General features: G+C 55.7%; 1 protein-coding gene across 1 annotated transcript in view; it reads left to right on the top strand.

Annotated features, from left to right (window-relative positions):
• The window catches only part of DGAT2 (diacylglycerol O-acyltransferase 2), a 28,313-nt gene extending 18,625 nt beyond the window's left edge, over positions 1-9,688 (top strand). The window contains exons 5-8 of the mRNA XM_062196731.1: positions 4,883-5,087; positions 5,617-5,791; positions 6,844-7,046; positions 8,656-9,688. Of these exons, the coding sequence (XP_062052715.1) occupies positions 4,883-5,087; positions 5,617-5,791; positions 6,844-7,046; positions 8,656-8,810 (738 nt within the window). The 3' untranslated portion in view covers positions 8,811-9,688. The remainder of the gene's footprint in view (positions 1-4,882; positions 5,088-5,616; positions 5,792-6,843; positions 7,047-8,655) is intronic.
• Positions 9,689-23,259: the final 13,571 nt, after the last annotated feature.

Below are 23,259 nucleotides of genomic sequence, written 5' to 3' on the forward strand. Positions count from 1 at the left end.
GAAGTAGAATTAGAGAGAGAGAGAGGAGAAACGGAGAGAAAGGTCTTCCATCCGCTGCAATGCATGGAGCTGGGCCAATCCAAAGCCAGGAGCCAGGGGCTTCTTCCAGGTCTCCCATGCAGGGGCAGGGGCCCAAGCACTTGAGCCATCTTCTACAGCTTTCCCAGGCCACAGCAGAGAGCTGGATCTGAAGTGGAGCAACGAGCACATGAACCAGGGTCCGTAGGGGATGCCGGTGCCGCAGGCAGAGGCTTAGCTTACTGCACTACAGCGCTGGCCCCTGGGAAGTGAAATGTTTAAAAATGTAAAGAAAAGGCGTACTTCAGAATGCAGGGGGCATTTCTCAAGAGCAGAACTAAGGCAGGTCAAGTTCATCTGCCTGGCCCCCGGCTGGAACTCACAGCGCTGGTCCCAGGGGCCCACGCTCCTTCCCGAGCTCCTCCCGCAGAAACACCCTTGTCACAGCCGGCTGGGGCTCGCGGTGGTGGGAGCAAGGGCCCCGGCAATCCGCTGTGCAGTAAGTGAAGCCTGCGAGCTGGCGGCCAGCGTGCTCAGGGAAGGCTTGCGGGGCTCGGCCGGCCCTCAAGGACGAGCAGCACCGAGGCGGGGAGGTGGGGATGGGGGCGCAGCACGCAGAGGGAGAGTCTCTTTTATTTGGAGCCTGCCTGCCTCTTTCCCCCAAGAGTCTTCTGTAGCCCGTGAGGCCAGCATTCACCGGATGCCCGGTCTATGGAAGCTAGGAGCCGCCGAGCCGAGATTCCAGATTCCACTGTTGTCCTGGGCTTTGCCACAGCCCTGCCTTTGTGCGCAGCAGCCCCAGGGCACCCCATGTGGCAGCCGGTCAGGCTTCCCAGGGGCCCGCAGGACGGAGACAGGCAAAGCCCGGTGCCCAGGGCAGGGCACAGTCTCTACCGAGACATCGCCTCCCCTCCCCCGGTGAAGGTCAGGTCCAGGTGATCTCTGGGTTTCCTTCTTCTCCAGTGGCTGACCTGGGCCCCTGCACTGCTCTTCTGAGCACCTGTCTTCTCAGGGCCACCCTGCGGCTGGATAGAATACATGGGGGCAGTCTGGCTTTCAGTCGGCTCCAGCCCTCCGGCCCCCACCCGGGTCTGCAGTGCAGGCCGTGACGCTGTGGGCGATGCTGCTGCCTGGCACGCCAGCAGACTCCTAAAGCTTTTCCGCTCCCTGGTTGGCTCCCCAGGCCCCTAGCCCCAGCACAGCTGAGCCAGTGGCTAACGAGTAGAGGCGGCATGTGAGAGCACGATGCCAGGTGGTGTACCCTGGCTGCTGTGAGTCGGTGACTAAGACATCCTGGCCTACTGCCTGGGGGAGGTGGCTGTGTAACTCCGCATTCCTCCACTGCTTTCAGTAGTGTGGGGGTGGCCCCGGGCCGGCTCCCTCTGCCCACCCCAGCTCTTCCCAGGACCTTCCTGCTCCCTGGGCTCACGGCCCCTCTGCTGACCCCCATCTCTCAGGCTGTTGCTGCTGGGTGGGTGGGGAGGATGTTGCATCACAGGACCTGACCCTCTGGTTTTGGAGGTGAGGAAACCGAGTCCAAGGAGGGGCGGGGACTTGTCTGGGCTGCGCAGCAGGTCCGGGGCAGCATTGGAGTTGCAGCCCAGCCCTCCTGCATCCGGGCCCCAGGGCCTTTGGGCTGAATTCCTGCTGCCTGTTCCTCTGGGACGATCAGCCCTCTGGTTTCTGCACTGGGCCGATCCCCACTCCCGGGGTCCAGCTGACCCCCCTTTGCTGTTGGAGGCTTGGGTTCAGGTTCCAGCCTTGCCACCATTCGCTGACCCTGCGCTGAGCAGGGGGACACAGAAGAGTCAGCCCCGGCTGCTGTACCAGGGTGGGCACTGTCTGACGGCTCCCGCCAGCCTCTGTCCCTCTCTCAAGCTCACTGTGCTGCGTTTGCAGACTGCGGCTGCGCACGAGATAAAAAGCGATGCATTGGAGTTGGAAGTGACCAGCGGCCAACGCTGGGACGCTGAACCATCCCTGCTACCTCATTGCTTCAGGGACCCGGCCTCAGTGTCCTCACGGACCCCTGTGGCCTGGAGTCTGGTAGCACGCCCGCCCCACCCCACAGGATGACATGAAAGATTGGCGGTCAGGCCTGGGGCAGGCCAGTGTCCCTCCTACCCGATCGCCACTCTCCCAAAAGATCCAAACAAGCCCAGTGTCCTTATCACCTCTCTGTTCCAAGAAGTCAGCTGGGAGTCAGAGCCACAGTGCTCGTGCGAGCTGGCCCTGCGAGGGCCCCTGGGTGCCAGGACTGAGGCCAGCTGGGCCCGAGACAGGCTGGGACGTTGAACCTCAACCTGAGGCTGAGGCTGGACTCTGCCCCTGCCCCTGGGGCCTCTGTGCTTTGGGGCTCTGACGTCAGCTCTGAGGCTCTGTAGGGTTGGGTGTGACCCTCCTGTTCCCTGCTCCCTTTCCTGGCCTCTTGCCAAAGCTTATGTAACGTAACTTAACGTAACATGTGGAAGGTGTCCCAACCCTCACACTGCATTCTCCGAAGGGCTCTTTGCCACCAGAGCAGCCCAGTGGACACAGAGAGTGCCTTCTCCTGGGCGTGTGTGGCAGCAGCCGCCGCTGGGACCCCTGACTGCCGGGAAGGGAGTGGGCAGTGCCGGGGTCACCTGTGCCTGAGGTGCATGCAGGATCTCTGTGGAAGGGACTGGGGAGGACTGTCTGGGCCTAGATGGACAGTTGGAAGTGTAGAGAGGAGGGACGGTCCCGTCCTGTGCCCCTGCGTCCCTCTGCCACCTGCCCTGCTGGGTAGGCTGAGGCACAGCTGCTTCTCTGGGCCCACCGCGCCTTTCCTGTCTGTGAGGCGGGCTGCGGGTGACCTGCCAGGAATGTGTCCCAGTTCACATTAACCAACAGGCCTGGCCTGGGCACCCCGCCGGGCTGGGGCTTGGCCCTGGGAAGCAGTCAGGGGACACAGTGCTTCCACCAGCAGTGCCCGTCCTCCCCGCTGCACAGCGGACGCCCAGCGCCCAGGGCCCTGGGCCTGCACTTAACCTTGGCAGGGGAGGGGAGGAGGAGATGGTCTCAGAGGCCAGCGGAATGCTCTCCACCTTGTCATCCGGCGGTGGCTTAGATCTAGGGGCTCCGCCAGCTCGTTCTGTCCCTGGGGCTCCGGATGACGCTACAGGCCTGGGCCTGGCCATCCGCTTGGGAGCACGTTCCCAGCCCCCACCTCGGTAGAGGCTGGCATGTGTGCTCTCCAGCTGACCCGGTGGGCGGAGCTGCTGGTTAGGAGGCGAAAGCCCCGGTAACCCCGGCTCCTCTCGGTACCACTTCTGCCACCCCTGCCCCACAGGCCAGGGCTTAGGCTGCTGCTGTGCCCCACCTGGGGGTGGGCACCTGGGAGTCGGCTGGGCTCTTGAGCTGCTTTTATCTGCTTGCCAGAGGCCAAGTAGGGGAAAGGGTCTGAGTGTCCCCCACACTGGGGCCATACAGGCAGGTGCAGCACTGAGCATGGTGCCAGCCACCCTGTGCCTCCCCAGCAGGCATCCATCACCTGCCGATTGGGACCTTTGTCTTCTGAGGCAGCGCCCCATCCCCCCAAACTGTGCACAAGGTCCTTTGGAAGCCTCAGCCAGGAGGTTTCCAAATCTGGAGTCATGGAGAATGCAGGCATTTGGCACCATGCCCGTGGTCGGGACTCTGCCCGCTGCTCGGGAGCGTTAGGGGCGCCCTTCTCCTGAGAAGCTGAGGTCAAAGAGTTGGATCCTTGTCCTTGGGAGCCACATCCCTAGCTGCGTAGTCCGGAGGGCAGGCAGAGGTGTGGACAGAGGTGCCCACTGAAGCGTTTGCGGAATTGCCCAGACGCCCGCCGGCCAGAGTGCGAGTCCGTCCCGAGGGAACTGGGTGCGTCAGTAGAAAATGGGGGTAACAGCCACATCAACTGCAGCACCTGAACATGTAGTTTAAGCAGAAACTGTTGGCGTAGAAAAAGGACTCGCTGTGCCAGAGCTGCCCGTGGGGAGGGTGGGAGCAGCGGCCCTTCCCAGTCTCCTGTTACGTCACTGCGCTCTGAAAGCTCTCCGTGGGGATTTGTTAGGCTTGTCATCGGGGGGCAAAAAGTGATAGTTCCCCAACAGAAGGCTGTCACCGTCCCTTCCCTTCCCTCCAGCCCGTCCTGCTGGGGAAGTGTCCCAGGCTGGGGGCCTCTCACTGCACCACCCCACCTCTCCAAGCCAGCAGCCTTGGGTCAGGGGCTGGCCTGGAGGGAGCCCAGGACGACTTTGTTGGTAGAGCCGCACCCCTCCCAGGCCGGCAGCAGCACAGCACTGGGCAGCCGATTGCCCTGTCCTGACCTGCCTCAGGACGTGAGCTGCGCGTCGGTGCCTGGCAGGAAGTTTCCATTCAGGCCAGCAGCACGCCCTGTTCTCTGGGCCCGGGAGATGGATATGGGCAGCTTGGTTCCTTCTGTGAGCTGTTAAGAGCCCTCCAAGAAGCTCAGTGTCGGGGGAGACTGACAGTGGGGGCGGAGCTTGCAGCCGAGGTCCCAGTCACCTTGGGCTTGACTTTACCCTGATGGACGCTGGGTGCCTCTCCTTAGTCTGAGACTGGCAGGGGTTGCGTTTGGGTTTTAGAACAGTTCAGGTGGCTCTGAGGAGGAGGACGGGCCCAGAGGAGGAAGGCAGCAGGGGCAGAGTGCAAGAGAGAAGAGCTGGCATGTGGTTGGCCGGGGATAAGGGAATGAGGGAGTAAAGTCCCCATACCCTCAGGGGCCAGATGTTGAGAGATTGGGGTCAATGTGGGGTCACCGCAGCTCCAGGGGCCTGGCATGGGGGTCCCTCCCCACCCTCTAAGCGTGCCCGGGTGCCCCCTCCCTGCCAGTTCCCACTGACCTTGGCTTTCCCCACAGCTGGTGAAGACACACAACCTGCTGACCACCAGGAACTATATCTTTGGATACCACCCGCACGGCATCATGGGCCTGGGTGCCTTCTGCAACTTCAGCACGGAGGCCACTGAAGTGAGCAAGAAGTTCCCTGGCATCAGGCCCTACCTGGCCACGCTGGCTGGCAACTTCCGGATGCCCGTGCTGAGAGAGTACCTGATGTCTGGAGGTGAGCGTCGCCTCCATCCGCCGCTGCTGGCTTCCCGGGTTTGGGCCGGCGCTGCTCTGTGGAGGAGGGTGATGTGGGGACCAGCTCGCCGGGCCCTGCTGTGATGTATCTGCCCCAGACCTAGCAGGAGCACTGGCATGCCAGAGTCCCATCCGCCCCAGGAAGCCGCCTCTGACCCCTTTTCTGGGCACCCCAGCCCTTGTATTGCCCTCTCTACAACTTGACCATTGTCTGTGGTGCTGCCCCCTGACCTCTGCCAGCCAGTTCACAGGGATCTCCAGCAGCAAGCACAAGCCCAACAGAGTTAGAGCCTCAGGGAATGTTCGCCAAGCAAACAAGTTCCTAGAACAACCTTCTATTGTTATGCCCATCTTACAGATAAGTAAACTGAGGCTCAGCAAAAAGATTTGCTAAAGCAGCTTGCACATGGCTGGGTTAGGTGCCGGACCCAGTCCCGGGCTTTCTGTGTCATGTTCGACAGTGTCCTTCCATGAGCAGTCCTGACCGTGTGTCCCTCCCTGCCCCGCAGGCATCTGCCCCGTCAACCGGGACACCATTGACTACCTCCTGTCCAAGAATGGGAGCGGCAACGCCATCATCATCGTCGTGGGGGGCGCAGCTGAGTCCCTGAGCTCCATGCCCGGCAAAAACGCTGTCACGCTGCGGAACCGCAAAGGCTTCGTGAAGCTGGCCCTGCGCCACGGGTCAGTGCCTCTCGCACACACGCACACACGTGCACATGCGTGCACACACCCATGCACACCCCATGGCAATAGGCGCCTTGCCTCTGCAGATGGGGCCCAGGAGAGAAGGGCAGGTGGAGCTCACACCATGTGGTTTGGGCCAGGCTTACCCAAGTGCAGGCTGAGTACCTGGGTGTGGCAAGGGTGGGGCCTTACTGGTGGGCGGAGAGGTGGGCTCGTCTGTAGCAGGGGCCAAGACATGCATGCAGCCAGGAGAACCAGAGGCCAGGCAGGTAGGTGAGGCTGGAGGCCGCGCGGAGGCTGGCGGAGGTGACCTGAGGATGAGCAGGAAGGAGCCGGCAGCTTTCCAGAGAGCCAGGGCCGCATTCCTTGTTGCCCAGCTGCTCATCACCTCCCGTTGACAAAGCACGTCCCGCCCTATGTGCGCCTGCTTCTGTTCCCCAGCAACCCAGCAGGTGGTCACGGCCCCAGCTCCCTCTGGGGAACACCCAGTGAGGCTAAGGGGCCCAGCCAAGGGCCAGAGCATGCGGACTGCAGCCACACTGCTCTCCTGCCGTGTCTGGCGCCAGGGTGATGGACCCCGGCAGTGGCCAGACCTGGACGGGAGCCTGGGCTGCACACACCTTGTAGAGAAGGCCCGGGTGTCCCGGAGTGTGGCCACAGGACCTTGCCTCAGGCTTCGGGAGAAGACGCTGCTCGGCAGGACCCTGGCCTGGCCGGCCCCCGGGGTCACCGTCACGTCATGCAGGTCCTTGCCTGCAGGGGAGGGAGGAGGGACAGTTAGTGATGACACAGTGTGAGTCCACAGCTGGCAGAGGCTGGTGGATGGGACAGGGAGGCAAGCACGGAGGATGCGGGCACAGAGTGGAGAGTGGTGTGTGGGCAGAGGGTCCTTCACAGCCTGGCAGGGATGGGCACAAGAGCTCAGACCGCCCCCCGGAAGATTCCAGGGCACCCCGGGGGCAATGGGGCAGCCGGGCTGGTGTCTGGGCTGCCAGCAGACACCGAAGCCAGTGATGGGGCCATGGCAGAACCGGGCCTTTCCCTTCCAGAGCCGACCTGGTTCCCACCTACTCCTTCGGGGAGAATGAGGTGTACAAGCAGGTGATCTTCGAGGAGGGCTCCTGGGGCCGATGGGTCCAGAAGAAGTTCCAGAAATACATCGGCTTCGCCCCCTGCATCTTCCACGGCCGAGGCCTTTTCTCCCCGGACACCTGGGGGCTGGTGCCCTACTCCAAGCCCATCACCACCGTCGGTGAGCCCCGGCCCTGGGGCTGCACTGTTAGCCCGGAGGCCTTCCGTGTGCCAGCTGTGGGTGGTGGGGTGGGCCAGGGCAGGGCAGGCCCATTGCTGGTTGGAAAGGTGCACTGTGCCTGCTGGTCTACCAGGAAGACGCACTGCCATGGAGACCCTGACGGCAGGGAGAGGGGGTGCCTCGCGGGTGCCATCGAAGGCACGGCACACCCCACAGAGCAGGCGACTCTTACACTGCAAGCTGGCTGGAATTCGGCAGCAGGACAGGGGAGGAAGAGAGTGTTTGGGAGGCAGCATCCTAAGTGAGCGTACAGAGACGAGAGTGTAGATTTTTAAGGAACAGAAAGGAGAAAAGCAGTACACCTGGAAAATAGAGCAGTGAGAGGGGCAGCCCAAACAGCTGTGCTTGGCTCCCAGCTGTGTGGTCGTGGGTGTCTTTGGGGCAATTTAGAGGATTCCAGAGAGTGACCTATTGAGAAGAGTGTGTGCACAAATGTATGTACATGTGTGTGTGTGTTTGGACATAGGTTTGCACACTTGTATGTGCACACATGGGTGTGCATGTGCATGTTGACATGTACACATGTACACTTGTGTATACACACGGGTAGGTGTGTACGTGTTGGTATGTATGTGTGTGCACCTGGGCGGGTGTGTGCATGTTGGTATGTATGCGGATATACTTGTGTGTGCACATGGGTAGGTGTGTACTTGTTGGCATGTATGTGTATGCACATGTGTACATGTACACATGGATGAGTGTGTTGGTATGTGTGTATGCACACAGGTAGGTGTTTACATGCTAGTATGTGTATATGTGTGTATACACATGGGTGAGTGTGTACATGTTGGTATGAATGTGTGTACAATTGTGTGTGCACACGGGTGGGTGTGTACACGTGTGTACATGTACACATGGGTGAGCGTGCACTTCCCTGCACAGTGTGGCTGGCAAGGGCGGTGGCCCCTGGGTCATGACGAGGACCGCGCTCAACACCTCGAGAGTGGAGAACTGCCCTTGCCTTTGGGAAGGCACATTTTAACGTGCACCTTGGGGCTACCAGATAGAAAATGGGTTAACAAATGGAAGCTGCGAGAGCAGTCCAGAAGTGTCTGTGGTCCTTGGTGGCTGGCCTGAGGGAGCGGCCGTGGAGAGGGCAGAGAAGCGCAGGAGTGGGGCAGAGACTTGGGAGCCGGCTTTCAGGGCCAGGCTGGCTGTGAAGTGGAAAGCAAGGTAGACCACAAGGCCACACAGCGTGGGGACGCTGGTCGCCTCCTCGCTTCCCCTCCCTCCCTCCCTCCCCGCGTTTCAGCGCACGGCACAGCGTTCACAGAATCCTCCGAGAGCCGAGGGTGGGAGAGCCCTGTGTGACAGCTGCGGAAACTGGGGCTGAGAGGCCTGCCAGGAGCGGATCGCCCAGCGGCAGGAGGGGTTCAGCCAGCGGCTGCTTAGCAGCTGTGTGGCTCTGGGCGAGTCTCTTCCCAGGCTCCCGTGCCTCAGTCTTCTCATCTGAAAGGGGCCACGCTGAGAGGGAGCACATGGAGCAGTCAGCTCGCAGAGCATGTGGGGCACTGACTAACCAGAGGCCTCTACCCCTCCGTCCCTGCAGTGGGGGAGCCCATCACCATCCCCAAGCTGGAGCACCCGACCCAGCAGGACATCGACCTGTACCACGCCATGTACATGGAGGCCCTGGTGAAGCTGTTCGACAAGCACAAGACCAAGTTCGGCCTCCCGGAGAGCGAGGTCCTGGAGGTGAACTGAGCCCGCCCCTGGAGGCCAGCTCCCGGAAGGAAGCAGCTGCAAATCATTTTCTACCGAGTTCTCAAGTGCTTTTTGTTCTGTAAATTTAGAAGCGTCATGGGTGTCTGTGGGTTATTTAAAAGAAATTATACTTTGTTAAACCATGGCAATGTTAGGTCTTTTTTCAGGAGGAAAATGTCACTGCCTACAGCTCTACCCTTTCTGTCCTGTGCTGTCCCAGATGGCGGCTGACACTGCTGGGCCTCCATGTCCACCTCTTGCCCTCCCAAAATGAGGGTGCACACTCGGCCCTGGTCAGCTGGGAAGGAGGGAAGGCTGGCCCCCGGGGACTCTGGCCAGGCGTCACGCTGGCTGTCTGCGGCCAGCAGGGAGACGGGCAGCAGGTGCACGTGCGGGGCTTGACAGGGCAACACGTGGAGGGTACCGCGGTTGTCCCCGTTTGGGGAGGGCCCAGGTGGGCGACTGGAATGCTCCACCTTGACTCTCCTTTCAGCCTCTCACCCACCCCCAGTCTCAGATCCTGCCCCCACTGCTGGCGAGGGTGCCAGCAACTCTGCTGTGGACCAGGGCGGGCCCAGACCCACCAGCCTCCACGTTCTGGGGTGGGGGTGGCCTCAGCGCAGGCTCAGTGCCAGCCCAACCCACCACCCCCAAGTGTGAGGGTGAGGAAGGGCCCGTCTTCTAGTCACAGAGGGGCCTGGCCTGCTGCACAGCACATTGGTCCCAAGACAACAGGCGCAGGCCCCTGGCCTCACCCTTCTGTGCCTTTGTGCGGGTGCCAACCCAGGGAAGAGCCCCAGCCCCTACTCCGTGGCTTCTGTTTGTATCCTGTCGGACTTTTGTATATTCCCGACGAATAAACAAAAGCAAGAAGCCTCTGTGAGTGATGGCTATGTGCGACACGCCTTTGGCACCTAGGGACCTGCTGTGTGTGGCACGCATAGCCTGTGCTGAGAACCGGTCACCTCAGCACCGAGCAGCTGCAGACACTGGCTGGGGGGCTCGGGGCCGGGGCAGAGCCTCAGCTGGGGGCCTCTGTGCCGCTCTCCCCCAAGGCCGCATCGGCAGCGGAGGGGGGCAGCTCTGTAGGTGTCACCAGGCTTGGCAGAGGGGGCTCCACTTCCAGGGTCCCCTGTGTGCTGTTGGCAGCATTCACTTCCTGGCCAACTGTTGACCTGAGGCCACTCTAGGATCCTTGCCTCCTGGGCCTCTCCAAGGGGCGGCTCCCAACACAGTAGAGAAAGTGAGCAGAAGGAGCCGGGGTGCCAAGAACAGAATGCCCCGCCCCTTCTGACTGCACCTTCACTGACGTCCTGAGCCTTCCTGCTGTGTCTGGTCGTTAGAGGCCAGCACACACTTCAGTGGAGGGGATTGTACAAGGGGCGCAAAGCAGGCAACGTGAAGCCCAAGACTCGTGCCCAGCTGGAAGCTTCTAGATTGGCTGAACTGGATCACTCAGACTGTGGTCCCTGCCCTGGCTTCAGCCATAGCACAGAGGGAGAGACCTGGGCTGCCATCACGCTGATTACGAGGACTCAGGATGGCGCACCGTGACTCCAATTCTGTTTTTTTTTTTTTTTACATCATTTTCATTTTATTTGAAAGGTAGAGAGATCTTCTAACCACTGTTTCTCTCCCCAAATGCCTACAGCATCCAGGACCGACTGAGTCAGGCCAGAGCCAGGAGTCTGGAACAGGGGTGGCACAGACCCCAGTCCTGGCGCCATCACCTGCCTCCCATGATGCATGTTAGCAAGATGCTGGATTAGAAGCAGAGGAGCTGGGATTTGAACCAGGCTCCCTGATGTGGGGTGCGGGCATCCCAAGCAGTGACTTAATCGCTCACCTGAACGTCCACCCCTCAATTCTAATTCTGTTCTGTTCAGTGAGCACTAAGCTCTGGGAACGCTTCCAGCACAGGGGGCTCAGGTCAGAGGTCAGGCATTTCCTTCAGGACACGGCAGGGTGGGGAGCCTGTTTCCTGCTGAGAGTTTGAGCCCCAGCGTGGGGCTGACTCAGTGCTGATGGTAACCCCCAGCCTCTGGTTCAGGCCAACCCCTGGCCCTAGTCCAGCCTCCCATTACTCTCAAGCATTACTCTTGTGACTAGTGGACATCTGTCGCGCACTGGGAAACTCAGCCGGCCCTGCCTCGGGACAGCAGGGCTAACGCCCAGGAGTCTCCTAGTAGTGGAGCCCAGCCCTGCTCTTAAGCTGTGCAGGAGGGACCCAGGTAGGTGCTGTGAGCACTGCCTTGGGACAGGGAACTGGGACCTCCTGTACCCAGAAGCCCGTCTACTCTTGGGGGGGTGCTACTGCAGCCTCCTAGTGAAGAGCCCACGCTTCCGCCTGTGGTTCCCAGAGCTGGCCACAAGGGGGCACTGAGGATGGCTCTGAGGCCAAGGCCACAGCTGCTCAAACCGTTTATCCTCCTTCTACTCTGGGCTTAGTGAAAGTAAAATCTTGGGTTCAGAGATGCCTGGAACTAGACAGAAACCTAGAAATTATCCAGAGCCACTCCTCCTACCTGGGAAAATTGGCCACGGGGTGTGCCTTTCACCCTGGCGGATCCAGGAACATTACCACGAGCCGCCTCTGGGTGGCCCCAAGGGCTTCTCAGTCCTGGGGTGTTCGTAATGTAATCAGGCAGCAGAAATGAAAAACACTCATCTTTCAGATTTTTTAAAAGTTCATTTACTCGAAAAATCAACAGAGAGGTAGATCTTCCATCTGCGGTTTACTTCCCAAATGCCCCCAACCAAAGCCAGGAGCCTGGCACTCTATCCGGGTCTCCCACGAGGGTGGCAGGGGCATCAGGACCTGCGCCTGCAGCAGCTGGATCAGAAGCAGAGGCTGGAATCAAACCTTGCACTCCTGATACAGCATGCGGGAGTCCCGAGTAGAGGCTTCTACCTGCTGCACCACTGTGCCCACCCTGTCTTTAAAACTAACCCTCGCCTCCTATTATGTGTCCTGTCCGGTCCCAGACGTCACTACTGTGCACCATCAGCAGAACACGGTGGACTCTGCTCTCCCCGACTCCAGTGCCTGCACGCTGATGCTACTGGTGGGACGTCTCTCAAATCCTTCCCTCCTTCCTTGTCCTTGAGAGCATGCACTAATGAGTGTGGGATCCAGCTGGAGACACTGCCAAGACACCCTGCCAATTTACGTCTCAGCCTCAGCTTCCTCTTCTGTAAAATGGGCAGAATCCCTGCACCTGAATAAATAAGATAATAGGAAGCACTATACAGGGTAGGTGAATAAAGTGTTCATCTCGGGCCTTGGCCCATAGCTGCAAGTGTGATCATCACCACGGAACTGAGCGCCCCGTGTCCTGGCTTCTTTGCAGCTCACGGTTCCCGCTGCCGTCGAAGTGGCCTGCTGCTTGCCCTTCTGCTTTGCTTTGCTTTCTGTTTCTCTCCTCTCCAATAGAAGTTGTATGGAGATGCAATCCGCATGCCGTAAACTGCACCATGTTTAAGTGCATAGGACAGTCGCTTTCCTGCATTCACCAAGTGCACATCAGTCAGCACTCTCCCAATTCCACGGTATTTCCATCACCCTCATTTGATGAGTTACAATGGGGTCTTTAGGAGAGAGAGAGAAACAAGGACTTCCCCAACCCCTGGCTTCAGCCACTTTTTAAAAAAATGTATTCGAGGAGGAGGAGGAGAGAACTCTGATAAGATAGCCATTTCCCCAAATGCCCTCAATAACCCTGGCTGGGGAACCCAGGAGCCAGGAATCACCCAGGTCTCCCATGTAGGTGGCAGGAGCCCAGTTACTTGAGCCAACACCGCTGCCTCCCAGGGCCTGCATTAGCGCTGGAGTCAGGAGTCAGAGCTGACAGTCAGAGCCAGGCACGTGGGTGGGACTTGGGTGTCCTAACCAGAGTCTTAACCGATAGGCCAAGTGTCCTCCCAGAACTGTGGTGGAATGAGAAGGCTGTGCCAAGATGGCGCTGGCAAGCAAGCATCAGTTACTCAGGAAATGGCTTCAGAACCCACCTGGCAACGGAGCCTGCCTGGCAACAGGCAGTGATTGGTTACAGTGTACACCACCCCTTGACTGGATTGGATGCCTTGGCTATATAAGCTGCTGCACCAACTGAACTAAAACGAGTCTGCAAGCTGCTCGCCTCTGGCCCGGTTTTACCCAACTCCCTGTGTCTGTGTCGTGACTCTGCACCTCTTGCCCCCACCGCGCTTCTCCTCTCAGAACGAATCCACAGCAACACCAAACCACAATTTCTGTAACAAAATCATGCACCATATGTATTTCTTTTTCACTCCCCAAATGGCAACAGCTGGGGCTGCTCTGGGCCAAAGCCAGGATCCCACATGTGTCACAGGGTTTGGGCCATTGCCTACTGCCTTCCCAAGTGCATTAGCAGGGAACTGGATTGGAAGTGGAGCAGCGGGAATGCGAAGCTGCACTCCAGTGTGGGATGCTGGCACTGCAGGTGCAGCGTAGCTGCCTGTGCCACAACACCAGCCCCTCTTTCTGTCTGTCTGTATTTATTGATTATTTTGTTAATTGTTGTGTTTGTTTCTGAGAGTCAGAGACATGGAGAGAACTTCCATCCACATTCACTCCCCACATGCCCACATGGCTGGAGCCAGGAACTTAATACAGGCCTCTTACGTGGGCAGTGGGGACCTGACCAGTTGACTCATCACTTGCTGCCTGCCAGGGTCTGCATTAGTAGGAAGTTGCAAGCGGATGCTGGGCGCAGCAGAATAAGACGAAGATGTCTCAACCAGTGTCTTAACTGCCAGGCTGAACACCTGCCCCCGCCCCATCTATGTTTCAAACTTCTTTTCTGTATTCCTGTTTTCTTTCCTTGTAAACTCCTTCTAAAAAATATTTCTTCATCACTTTCTGTTTAGGATCTTTTGCTTCATGTATTTTCATCTAATTTTTTGTCACGCATACATACAATCTTATCTTCCATGTTTTTTTTTTCATACAAATCACAATAGCACACATTTAAAAACATTTCTCAGTTCTTTTGTTTTTAAAGATTATTCATTTAAAAGTCAGAGAGAGAGAGAGAGAGAGAGAGAGAGAGAGAGAGAGAGATATCTTCCATCCACTGGTTTGCTCCTCAAGTGGCTGCAACAGCTAGGGCTGACCCAGGACAAAGCCAGGAACCAGGAGCTTCCGGGTCTCCCACATGGGTGCAGCAGCCCAAGCACCTGGGCCCTCCTCTATACTGCTTTCCAGACACATTAGCAGGGAGCTGACTCAGAGGTGGCACAGCCAGGATTTAAACTGGTGCCCAGATGGGATGCCAGGGTGACAGGCAGGAGTTTTTCCCCGCTACCCCACGGCACTGGCCCCTCCTTCTCTGAGCTCTAAAATATCGAGTGATTTTTAAAATTTCTGAAAACTAGATCAGGTTGAGTGTTCCTTATCTGAAATGCTGGGGATGAAAAGTGTTTCAGATTTTTTTGAATCTCAGACCCTTCACATGTAAATGATGAGATATCTTGGAGATGAGACCCAATTCTAAACACACGTTCTGTATATGCCACATACACACCATTTGCATAGCATGAGACAATTTTATACCATATTTTTACTGCAGCCCATCACATAAAGTCAGGTATGGAATTTTTCACCTGTGGCATCCTGTTAGCACCCACATTTTGGATTTTGAAGTATTGCAAATTTTAGATTTTTACATTAGGGATGTTCAACCTATATATCAAAGTATTTTTTTCTAATTAAACACAAATGGTACTTTTTTCATTCAATGTATCTAATATAAAATTGTGTTCTGAAAACAAACACGACTTCATTGTATAATTTATCTAAAATATATGCAGTAACGCTCTTCCATTAGAGACAATTAAAAATATTGGAGTGAGATGGCGTTTGAATCCCAGCTCAACCCTCAAAACATGTGACTTGGGGCCAGTGACCTGGCGGCCTCGGCTTTCTGATCTCATGGCTTTGTTGCTGGCTACACAAAAGCCGCGGCAACAATGCTTGGCATGGGATCCTGCGCTCAGTAAGTTGGCAGCCTTTTTTAAGCTCTAAGCTTCAGGGAGCATTACCTGATCTCTCCCCCCTGCTACAAAACCCCATTGTTGTAGCCCCAAGTAAGCTAATGAAAACCTAAGCTTTAATAAGAAAAATGTAATGAAAAAGCCAAACATAAACACGTCTTCATTTTGGTTGTGGGTAATAGATGACTGTGTAATGAACATTACCAGATTTTATTATTATTATTATTATACTTAGGAAACGGTCTTTGCCTACAAAAATGTGCCAACTACAAGACAAAGAATGTCTCCTCCTGTTTGAGAATAAACAAGAGACCTAATGCCCTATTGCAGCCCAACAAGCAGGAGTGTTTGCCAACATAAACCACAAGAAAGCCAGTCAACACAGAAAAATGATTACAGTCTGATTCCCAGGGCCGTTTGTCTTGGTGATGCCCGTTTTGGTGAAAGGATCCAGTTCAGAGTCAGTGTTATTACTTCAGCCTCTTCTTATGGGAACCAGTTCCTCAGTCTTTCCTTGCCTGCTGTAACCTTGACCTTGGCAGAATGGGCGCCCATAGGTGAGGGTTGGGGGTCTCCCAGGGAACTGCTCGGCCTTGCTTTGTCTGTTGCTCCCTCGTGGTTGAGTCAGCTATCCAGCGTTAGCAGGGGAACTGTGGATGCTGGGGTGGCCCACGCCCTGTTGGGCGGCACGTGATGTCGGTGTGTGCCACTGCCCATCATGGCTACTGTGATCTCTAGCGATACTTGAGTCCACACTTTCACACTGTGCTGGTGCCTCCCTCCTTATGCCACAGCTATTGCGTTTTTCTATCAACAAAGACTCATGGATGCCTAGGTTATTCAATGGGTTGAAAGCCATTCTGTCATTCTCTTTTGATCCCCAGTGTACCCGAGATTTGGGCAGCGGGAGTCCCTCTAAGTTGGTTTCTGTGGCCTTTGGACATGCTTTGTCCCCACCATTCTTGCAAGCCACATGGGTGCAGCGGCCCAAGCACTTCCTCCACTGGCTCACGCTTCTCTCCTTATATTCAGAACTCCTTTTTCTTTTCTTTTTTTTTTTTTTTAAAGATCTATTTATTTATTTGAAAGTCAGAGTTACACAGAGAGAGGAGAGGCAGAGAGAGAGAGGTCCCCCATCTGATGATTCACTCCCCAACTGCGCTGATCCGAAGCCAGGAACCAGGAGCCCCCTCAGGGTCTCCCACGTGGGTGCAGGGGCCCAAGGACTTGGGCCATCTTCCACTGCTTTCCCAGGCCACAGCAGAGAGCTGGATTGGAAGGGGAGCAGCCGGGACTAGAACCAGCGCCCATATGGGATGCCGGCACTCCAGGCCAGGGCTTTAACCCACTGCACCACAGTGCCAGCCCCAGAACTCCTTTTTCTGATGGAGGACTGCCGTCCATCACCCTTCATGGAGTTACGTCTTTGCTCCATCCCCCTCTGAGTAAACCAGTCTTCTGTCCCTGCCGTTGGCCTCATCTTCAGTCCGGGTACTGACACCCTGCCCTCCTCCTCAGGGCCAGCTGCATGGTCAGGCCCCCCGTGCATTCACCCCAGGCCCCGTGCTTGCTTTAATGCTGTCATCTTCCTAGAATTTTTAATCTTTGCAAAGGGGGCTGTGCATTTGCACTGAGCCCACGGTGAAGTAGCCCATCCTGCACTACTGCCTTGCTCTGGGTGGCTCTCCCACCTGGTCTTCCTCACCAGCCACCCTGGCTGGGAACCTTGTGCCAGGGTCCTCCCCTCCAGCATCCCCTGGGCCTGTGTGCAGACCCTCCTCACCTTGCCCTGGGCCCCGACCCTGCCCCCAGCCACCTTGTCCTTGGGCCCCACCCTAGGGGCTTGGGGACTAAGTTACTTAGACATTTCATCCTTTGGATATTTTGCAGCTAGCCTTTGCTATCGACAGGTGTGGGGTTCTCTTCCTCTTGGGAACCTTCAGAGTCCTAAACAGCAGGCAGGGTCGTCACTGACACAGCAAGCGTGGGATGCGGGACACAGCCCTGGCCTGGGAAGCAAGAGAGCTGGGTCCACGCCGCCGATTTGCCACTAGGAACCATGGGACTTTGGGCAGGTCGATTCCGTTTCTGAGCCGGTTCTACTTATTTCCCAGGATCCCACAGGAGTTGACCAAGCTGATGTCTGTATTCGCCACGTTAGGTCTCTGTGGCCCCCAGGGACACCTGTAGGCTTGGAGAGGGGAGTCCACTTGTCTAGAATTACCCAGCTAATGAGGTGCAGGTCCAGAAGGAGGTGTGGCTTGGTGTCTTCTTAAATTTATTTAGTTATTTATTTACTTAAAAGGCAGAATAGCAAAGAGAGAAGGAGACAGGGGTAGGGGAGGCTTTCATCTGCTGGTTCACTGCCCAGATGGCCATGACTGTTGGGGCTGGGCCAGGCCAAAGCCAGAAGCCAAGAATTCCATCTGGGTCTCCCATGTGAGAAGCAGGGGCCCAGGGACATGGGCCCAATGCATGAGAGATGTATCTCTCTCTCCTTCTCTGTCTGTCTCTTTTCTCTCAAGTAACAAAATGAATAAATGAATGAAAAATAAATATTTTTTAAAACTTCAGAAACTCTAAGCACAAAAAATAGTGCTGCTTCTGATATCCGAGATTACAAATGAAAGCAATACTAAACAGAAAAGAAAATGAGGAGGTCTTTGGCTTTATTTAACGTTTTATTATTTATTTTCATTTTCTTTAAAAAACACAGAGAGAAAAAGAGAGACAGAAAAGAACCTCCATCCATTGGTTCACTCCCTAAATGTCCACAGTAGTTGGGCCAGGAGGAAACCAGGAGGCAGAAACTCAACCCAGGCCTCCCACATGGGTGTCAGGGGTGCAAATAATTGAACCATCACTGCTGTCCCCACTGCGCACATTAGCAGGAAGCTGGTATGGGAGGCAGAGCCGGGGACTTGAATCTGTGCACTCCGATATGGGATGTGGGTGTCAAACTGTTCCATCAAACATCCACCCTATTTTGGTTTTGAAATAATTCCTGGGGCTGGCGCTGTGGCATAGCTGGTAAAGTTGCTGCTAGCAATGCTGGCATCCCATATAGGTGCCTGTTCGTGTCCTGGCTGCTCCACTTCAGATCCAGCTCCCTGCTAATGCACCTGGGAAAGCAGTAGAAGATGGCCCAAGTGCTTGGGCCCCTGCACCCACGTGGGAGACCCAGAAGATGCTCCAGGCTCCTGGCTTCAGTCTGGCCCAGCCCCAGCCATTGCAACTATTTGGATAATAAGTGAGCAGGTGGAAGATCTTTCTGTCTCTCTGTACCTCTGACTTTCAAATAAATAATAAATAAATGTTTAAAAAACATATCAATTTCTTTAAAAAAATGTCTGCCTTGCCCTCCTCCCTGCTCAGCCCTGGCTGCCCCTGCCCACTCTGTCGGCTCCTGCAGGTCTCCACTGCCTGTCCCCCCTGTCCCTCCGGCCCCAGTTACCTCCTCCTCACCCTCTGACCTCAGCACACAGCCAGCTGGAGTGGAGCGCCCCCGGCTGGTCTCCCTAAGTTGGCGCCCGGTGTTGGATGTGCCTGCACTCAGTGAGCAGCACCTTGCCTGGCCCAGAACTTCTCAAGCTCCTCCTGTGTCCACGATGACGCATGGACAGTCGGTGACATTGTGCAGACCACTAGCATTGAGGAGAAGGCGCTGATGTCGGGGACAAGAGCCCAAGTCTTTGTCCCAGCTTTGCTACAAACTTTGTGTGGCCTTGGGCAAGTTCATTTCCTCCCTGAGGCTGTGTCCAGTGGAGCAGGGCTGGAGGCCCCTGGGGCACCCAACCATTCACTTCCCGAGGCATTTGCCCATTCATCGGCTGGCTTCATTCCTATGGCATTGGCTCACGAAGCTCGTGGACCCTGAGCTCTGTGTCAGGACTCTGGGGATTCCGAGACATCTAAAGCCAGGGTGCGCAGCAGCATGGGAGAGGGGAACATAAAACACTCAGTAGCCAATGAGGTGCGCGGATATATGTGCAGGAGAGAGCAGGCCCCACGGTGGGGGCCAAGAGGAGGTAGTACTTAGCTCAGCTTTGGAGAGGCTTTTTTGAGAAAGTGGCCTTGAGGGATGAAGAGAGGAGAAAGGCTGCTTGGGAAGCTGCCTTTCAGGTGTGCTGGGCATGCAGGGCTCTTTGGGAGAACGGCCTCTTCTTGGTTTTCTGATGCTCACCTGGCCTTCTGCAGTCTTACCCTTCGCGGCCTGCCCCTTCCCAGCTACCTCTCAGGGCTGCTTGAACCATCTGTCTGAGTGACTTCCCGGTGCCAGCTCAGACTCTGGTGCAGCTCTTTGCCTGCTCGTTAGGCTTTCTTTTTCTTTTTTAAAAAAAAAAAAAAATATATATATATATATATATTTTTTTTTTGACAGGCAGAGTGGACAGTGAGAGAGAGACAGAGAGAAACGTCTTCCTTTTGCCGTTGGTTCACCCTCCAATGGCCGCCGCGGTTGGCGCGCTGCAGCCGGCGCACCGCGCTGATCTGATGGCAGGAGCCAGGGGCTTATCCTGGTCTCCCATGGGGTGCAGGACCCAAGGACTTGGGCCATCCTCCACTGCACTCCCTGGCCACAGCAGAGAGCTGGCCTGGAAGAGGGGCAACCAGGACAGGATCGGTGCCCCGACCGGGACTAGAACCCGGTGTGCCGGCGCCGCAAGGCGGAGGATTAGCCTAGTGAGCCGCGGCGCCGGCCTAAAATATTTATTTATTTATTTTGAAATAGTTACAGGAGAGAGAGAGAGAGAGAGAGAGAGAGAGCTCTTCCATCTGCTAGCTCACTCCCTAGATGGCTGCAAGGACTGAAGGACTGGGGCTGGACTTGGCTGAAGCCAGGAGCCAGGAGCTTCCTCCAGGTCTCCTATGGGGGTGCAGGGGCCCAAGCACTTAGGCCATTTTCCACTGCTTTCCCAGGCGCATTAGCAGGGAGCTGCATCAGAAGTGGAGCAGCGGGGACTTGAACTGGCGCCCATGTGGGATGTCAGCATTGCAGGTGGTGGCTTTACCCGCTGCGCCACAGCGCCGGCCCCCTGATAGTCAGGTTCTTCTCAGTCAGTGCTGTCTTCCCCTTCCAACCTCCTTGCCTGACCTCTCGTTCTCCCGTATCGCCTTTGTGTCAGCCCTGTTAAGCTGTGCTGATGGCATGGTCGCTGCCTCTGTGCCTTTGCTCATGCTGTTCTTCCTCCCCTAGGAAGTCCTCCTGGACAGCGCACTAGAATCACTAACGTCCTGATAGACTTTGCCATCTCAATTGCTGCCCTTACCGCTTTGCCCTGAATGATCCGCGGATTCCTTGCTTTCAGACTGGATCTCTCAGCCTCACTTCACATGGTGCGCAGGCTGGATACTGGGGGAAGGTCTGAGGGGTGCCTCACCACACATGGAGGTGCATGGGAGCAAGGCTCTGTTAAGAGGAAAGGGATGTACTTGATTCTGCTAGCGTTTGAGACGTCAAAAGACCAATCTGCCCTATTTTGCTCTTTTTAAAAAGATGTATTAATTACTTGAAAGGCAGAATCTCTCTCTCTCTCTCTCTCTCTCACACACACACACACACACACACGGAGGGAGAGAGAATTGCCCATTTGCTGGTTCACTCCTCAAAGGGCCGCCAACAGCCAGGGCTGGGCCAGGCTGAAGCCTGGAGGCTAACAAGCTGGGTCTCCCATATGGGTGACAGAGACCCAAGTACTTGAACCCTCACCTGCTGCCTCCCAGAGTGCACATTAGCAAGAATCTGGATCAGAAGTGGAGTAGCTGGGACTTGAGCTGTGCACCTTGCTATGGGATGCAGGCTTCCCAAGCGGCAACTTAACTGTTGGGCCAATATACAGTCTATGGGGAGAGCATGCCCGCCCCTGCTCCTCCTCATATAAAACCACTCCTGCATCATCGGTGCACTCACCTTGTCCTGATTACCTCGGAAGGGCCCCACCTCCAAACATCATCATATGAATGGGGGGGTTAAGATTACGACACAGGAACTTTTGGGGAATACATTCAGACCACAGCAAATACCCAACATGGGGACAGCTGGCTGTTAGGACACCAGCCAATCCTGAGCCCAACGGGGCTGAACACCTGTTGCTCATCTATCAGACTCCTAACTGGGGCTGTGATGCTGGCATTTCACAGCACAGTGCGCATGCGAGTCCCGGCTACTCCATTTCCAATCCAGCTGCCAGCTGACGTGCACTCTGGAAGGCAGCAGAGGATGGCCCAAGTACGTGGGCCCCTGCCACCCATGTGAAAGACCCGGATGGAGTTCCTGGATCCTGGATTTGGCCATACCCAACTCTGAGGGTAGCAGCAATTTGAGATGGATGGGAGATCTCCCCAACCCGCCCGCTATTGCTCTGCCTTTCAGAGAATTTAATAAATAAATGTTAAAAAAAAAAAAACCCTCCTAGTCATCCTTTAAATTTGATGAAGTTTTCTGTAACATTGCCCACCTGCCCCTGAAAAGCTGGTCACTCTGTCACCACTTGACCTTCTATCATTTCATGAATATCATTTTTGGCCAGCTTACAATCCATGTTCTCTAAACTTGGATACATATTAATTCAGGGGATATACAGCACTGTATAAGTATTACAGTAATTTAATTCTAAGTGATTTTGAGTATTTTATGTTGAAGCAAATGGACATTTTATGAAATAGGACCCAAATAATCTAAAAGGTTTTATAATAATATAGGACATATAAAAATGGTGGTAGAATTTATTGTACACTTACTATAGCTTAGAGACTTTTTATTCCCAAAAATTCATTTATTTATTTGAAAGACAGAGTTATTGAGAGGCAGGGGCAGAGAGACAGTGAGAGAGGTCTTCCATCTGCGGGTTCACTCTCCAAATGGCTGAAATGGCTGGAGCTACACCAATCTAAAGTCAGGAGCCAGGAGTTTCTTCCGGGTCTCCCATGCAGGTACAGGGACCCAAGGACTTGGGCCATCTTCTACTGCTTTCCTAGGCCATAGCAGAGAGCTGGATTGGAAGTGGAGCAGCTGGGACTGGAACTGGCACCCATATGGGATGTTGGCACCGCAGGCAGTGGCTTTACCCACTATGCCATGGCACCGGCCCCTATATCCTAGGCACTTCACCTAATTTTATTGAACACGCTGCAAGCAGCAGGCTATCCCAGTTCTGCCCAGGTCTTGGGGGTGGAAGCTGTAGTTCTCCTGGCGTTTGTGCCATGGGGGTGGGGAAGTCTGTGGTGGGTTGTTTTTCTTTTTCTTTCTTTTTTTTTTTGACAGGCAGAGTGGACAGTGAGAGAGAGAGACAGAGAGAAAGGTCTTCCTTTGCCGTTGGTTCACCCCCCAATGGCCGCTGCGGCTGGCGCGCTGCGGCCAGTGCACCGCACTGATCAGAAGCCAGGAGCCAGGTGATTATCCTGGTTTCCCGTGGGGTGCAGGGCCCAAGCACTTGGGCCATCCTCCTCTGCTCTCCCTGGCCACAGCAGAGAGCTGGACTGGAAGAGGGGCGGGACAGAATCCGGCGCCCCGACCGGGACTAGCACCCGGTGTGCTGGGGCCGCAAGGTGGAGGATTAGCCTACTGAGCCACGGCACCGGCCATGATGGGTTGTTTTTCTAGGTCTGCATTTCCAGCATGCAGTAGTTAGCCGGCACCGAGCTGCTGAGGAAAGAACGGAGCCTGCTCTGTCTGCTGGAGTGCCCTCTCCACCTGCCCTCCCTGCATTGCAAACTCTTATTGGTCCCTCAATACTCTGTTACACGTCATCTCCGCCGGGAAATCTGACTCTCTTTTTTTATCCATCGGGACACCTGGGCTCCCCTCAGACCCAGCATTGAGCTGGTCATATTTCTGTTCACTTACTGGACTCCCACGGGAGGAGTGGCACTCCTCCAGAGTCGGACCTGGGGCTCATCCCCAGCACTGCGCGAAGGGCCTGACACACAGTGAACATTTATTGAACAAATGAGCAATCAAGTTAGCTAAAATTAAAAACGGACCAAAAAAGGAGTAGGAAGTGACTGCTCTGTCCCTGAGCCCTTTTTCTTAGCTTGTGTAGTGGGCTGACTGACAGTCCCTGTGCTCTAACGTCTGGATTCTGTGACCATGATCTTATTTGGGGGGGGGGGGTATTTGCAGACACAATCAACGATTTCAAGAAGAGAGCTGAATTATCTAGGTGGGCTCTAAATCCAGTAACAAGTGTCTTCTTCACAAAAGAAAGGAAACTCAGGAAGGAGAGAAGCCATATGGGGACAGGCAGGGGTTGGCGCTCTGCCACAAGCCAAGGAACCCTTGGAGCCCCCAGTAGCTGGGAGAAGCAAGGCGGAGGTTTCCGAGGAGGCAGAGCCCCCTGTCACCTTGCCACTGGACTGCCGGCCTCCAGAACTGTGAGGAAATAAAGTTCCGTTGCTTTTAACGACCCAGATCCTGGTCTTTTGTTATGGCAGC

This window comes from Lepus europaeus, chromosome 7, assembly GCF_033115175.1.
Source record: "Lepus europaeus isolate LE1 chromosome 7, mLepTim1.pri, whole genome shotgun sequence".
Classification (NCBI taxonomy): Eukaryota; Metazoa; Chordata; class Mammalia; order Lagomorpha; family Leporidae; genus Lepus; species Lepus europaeus.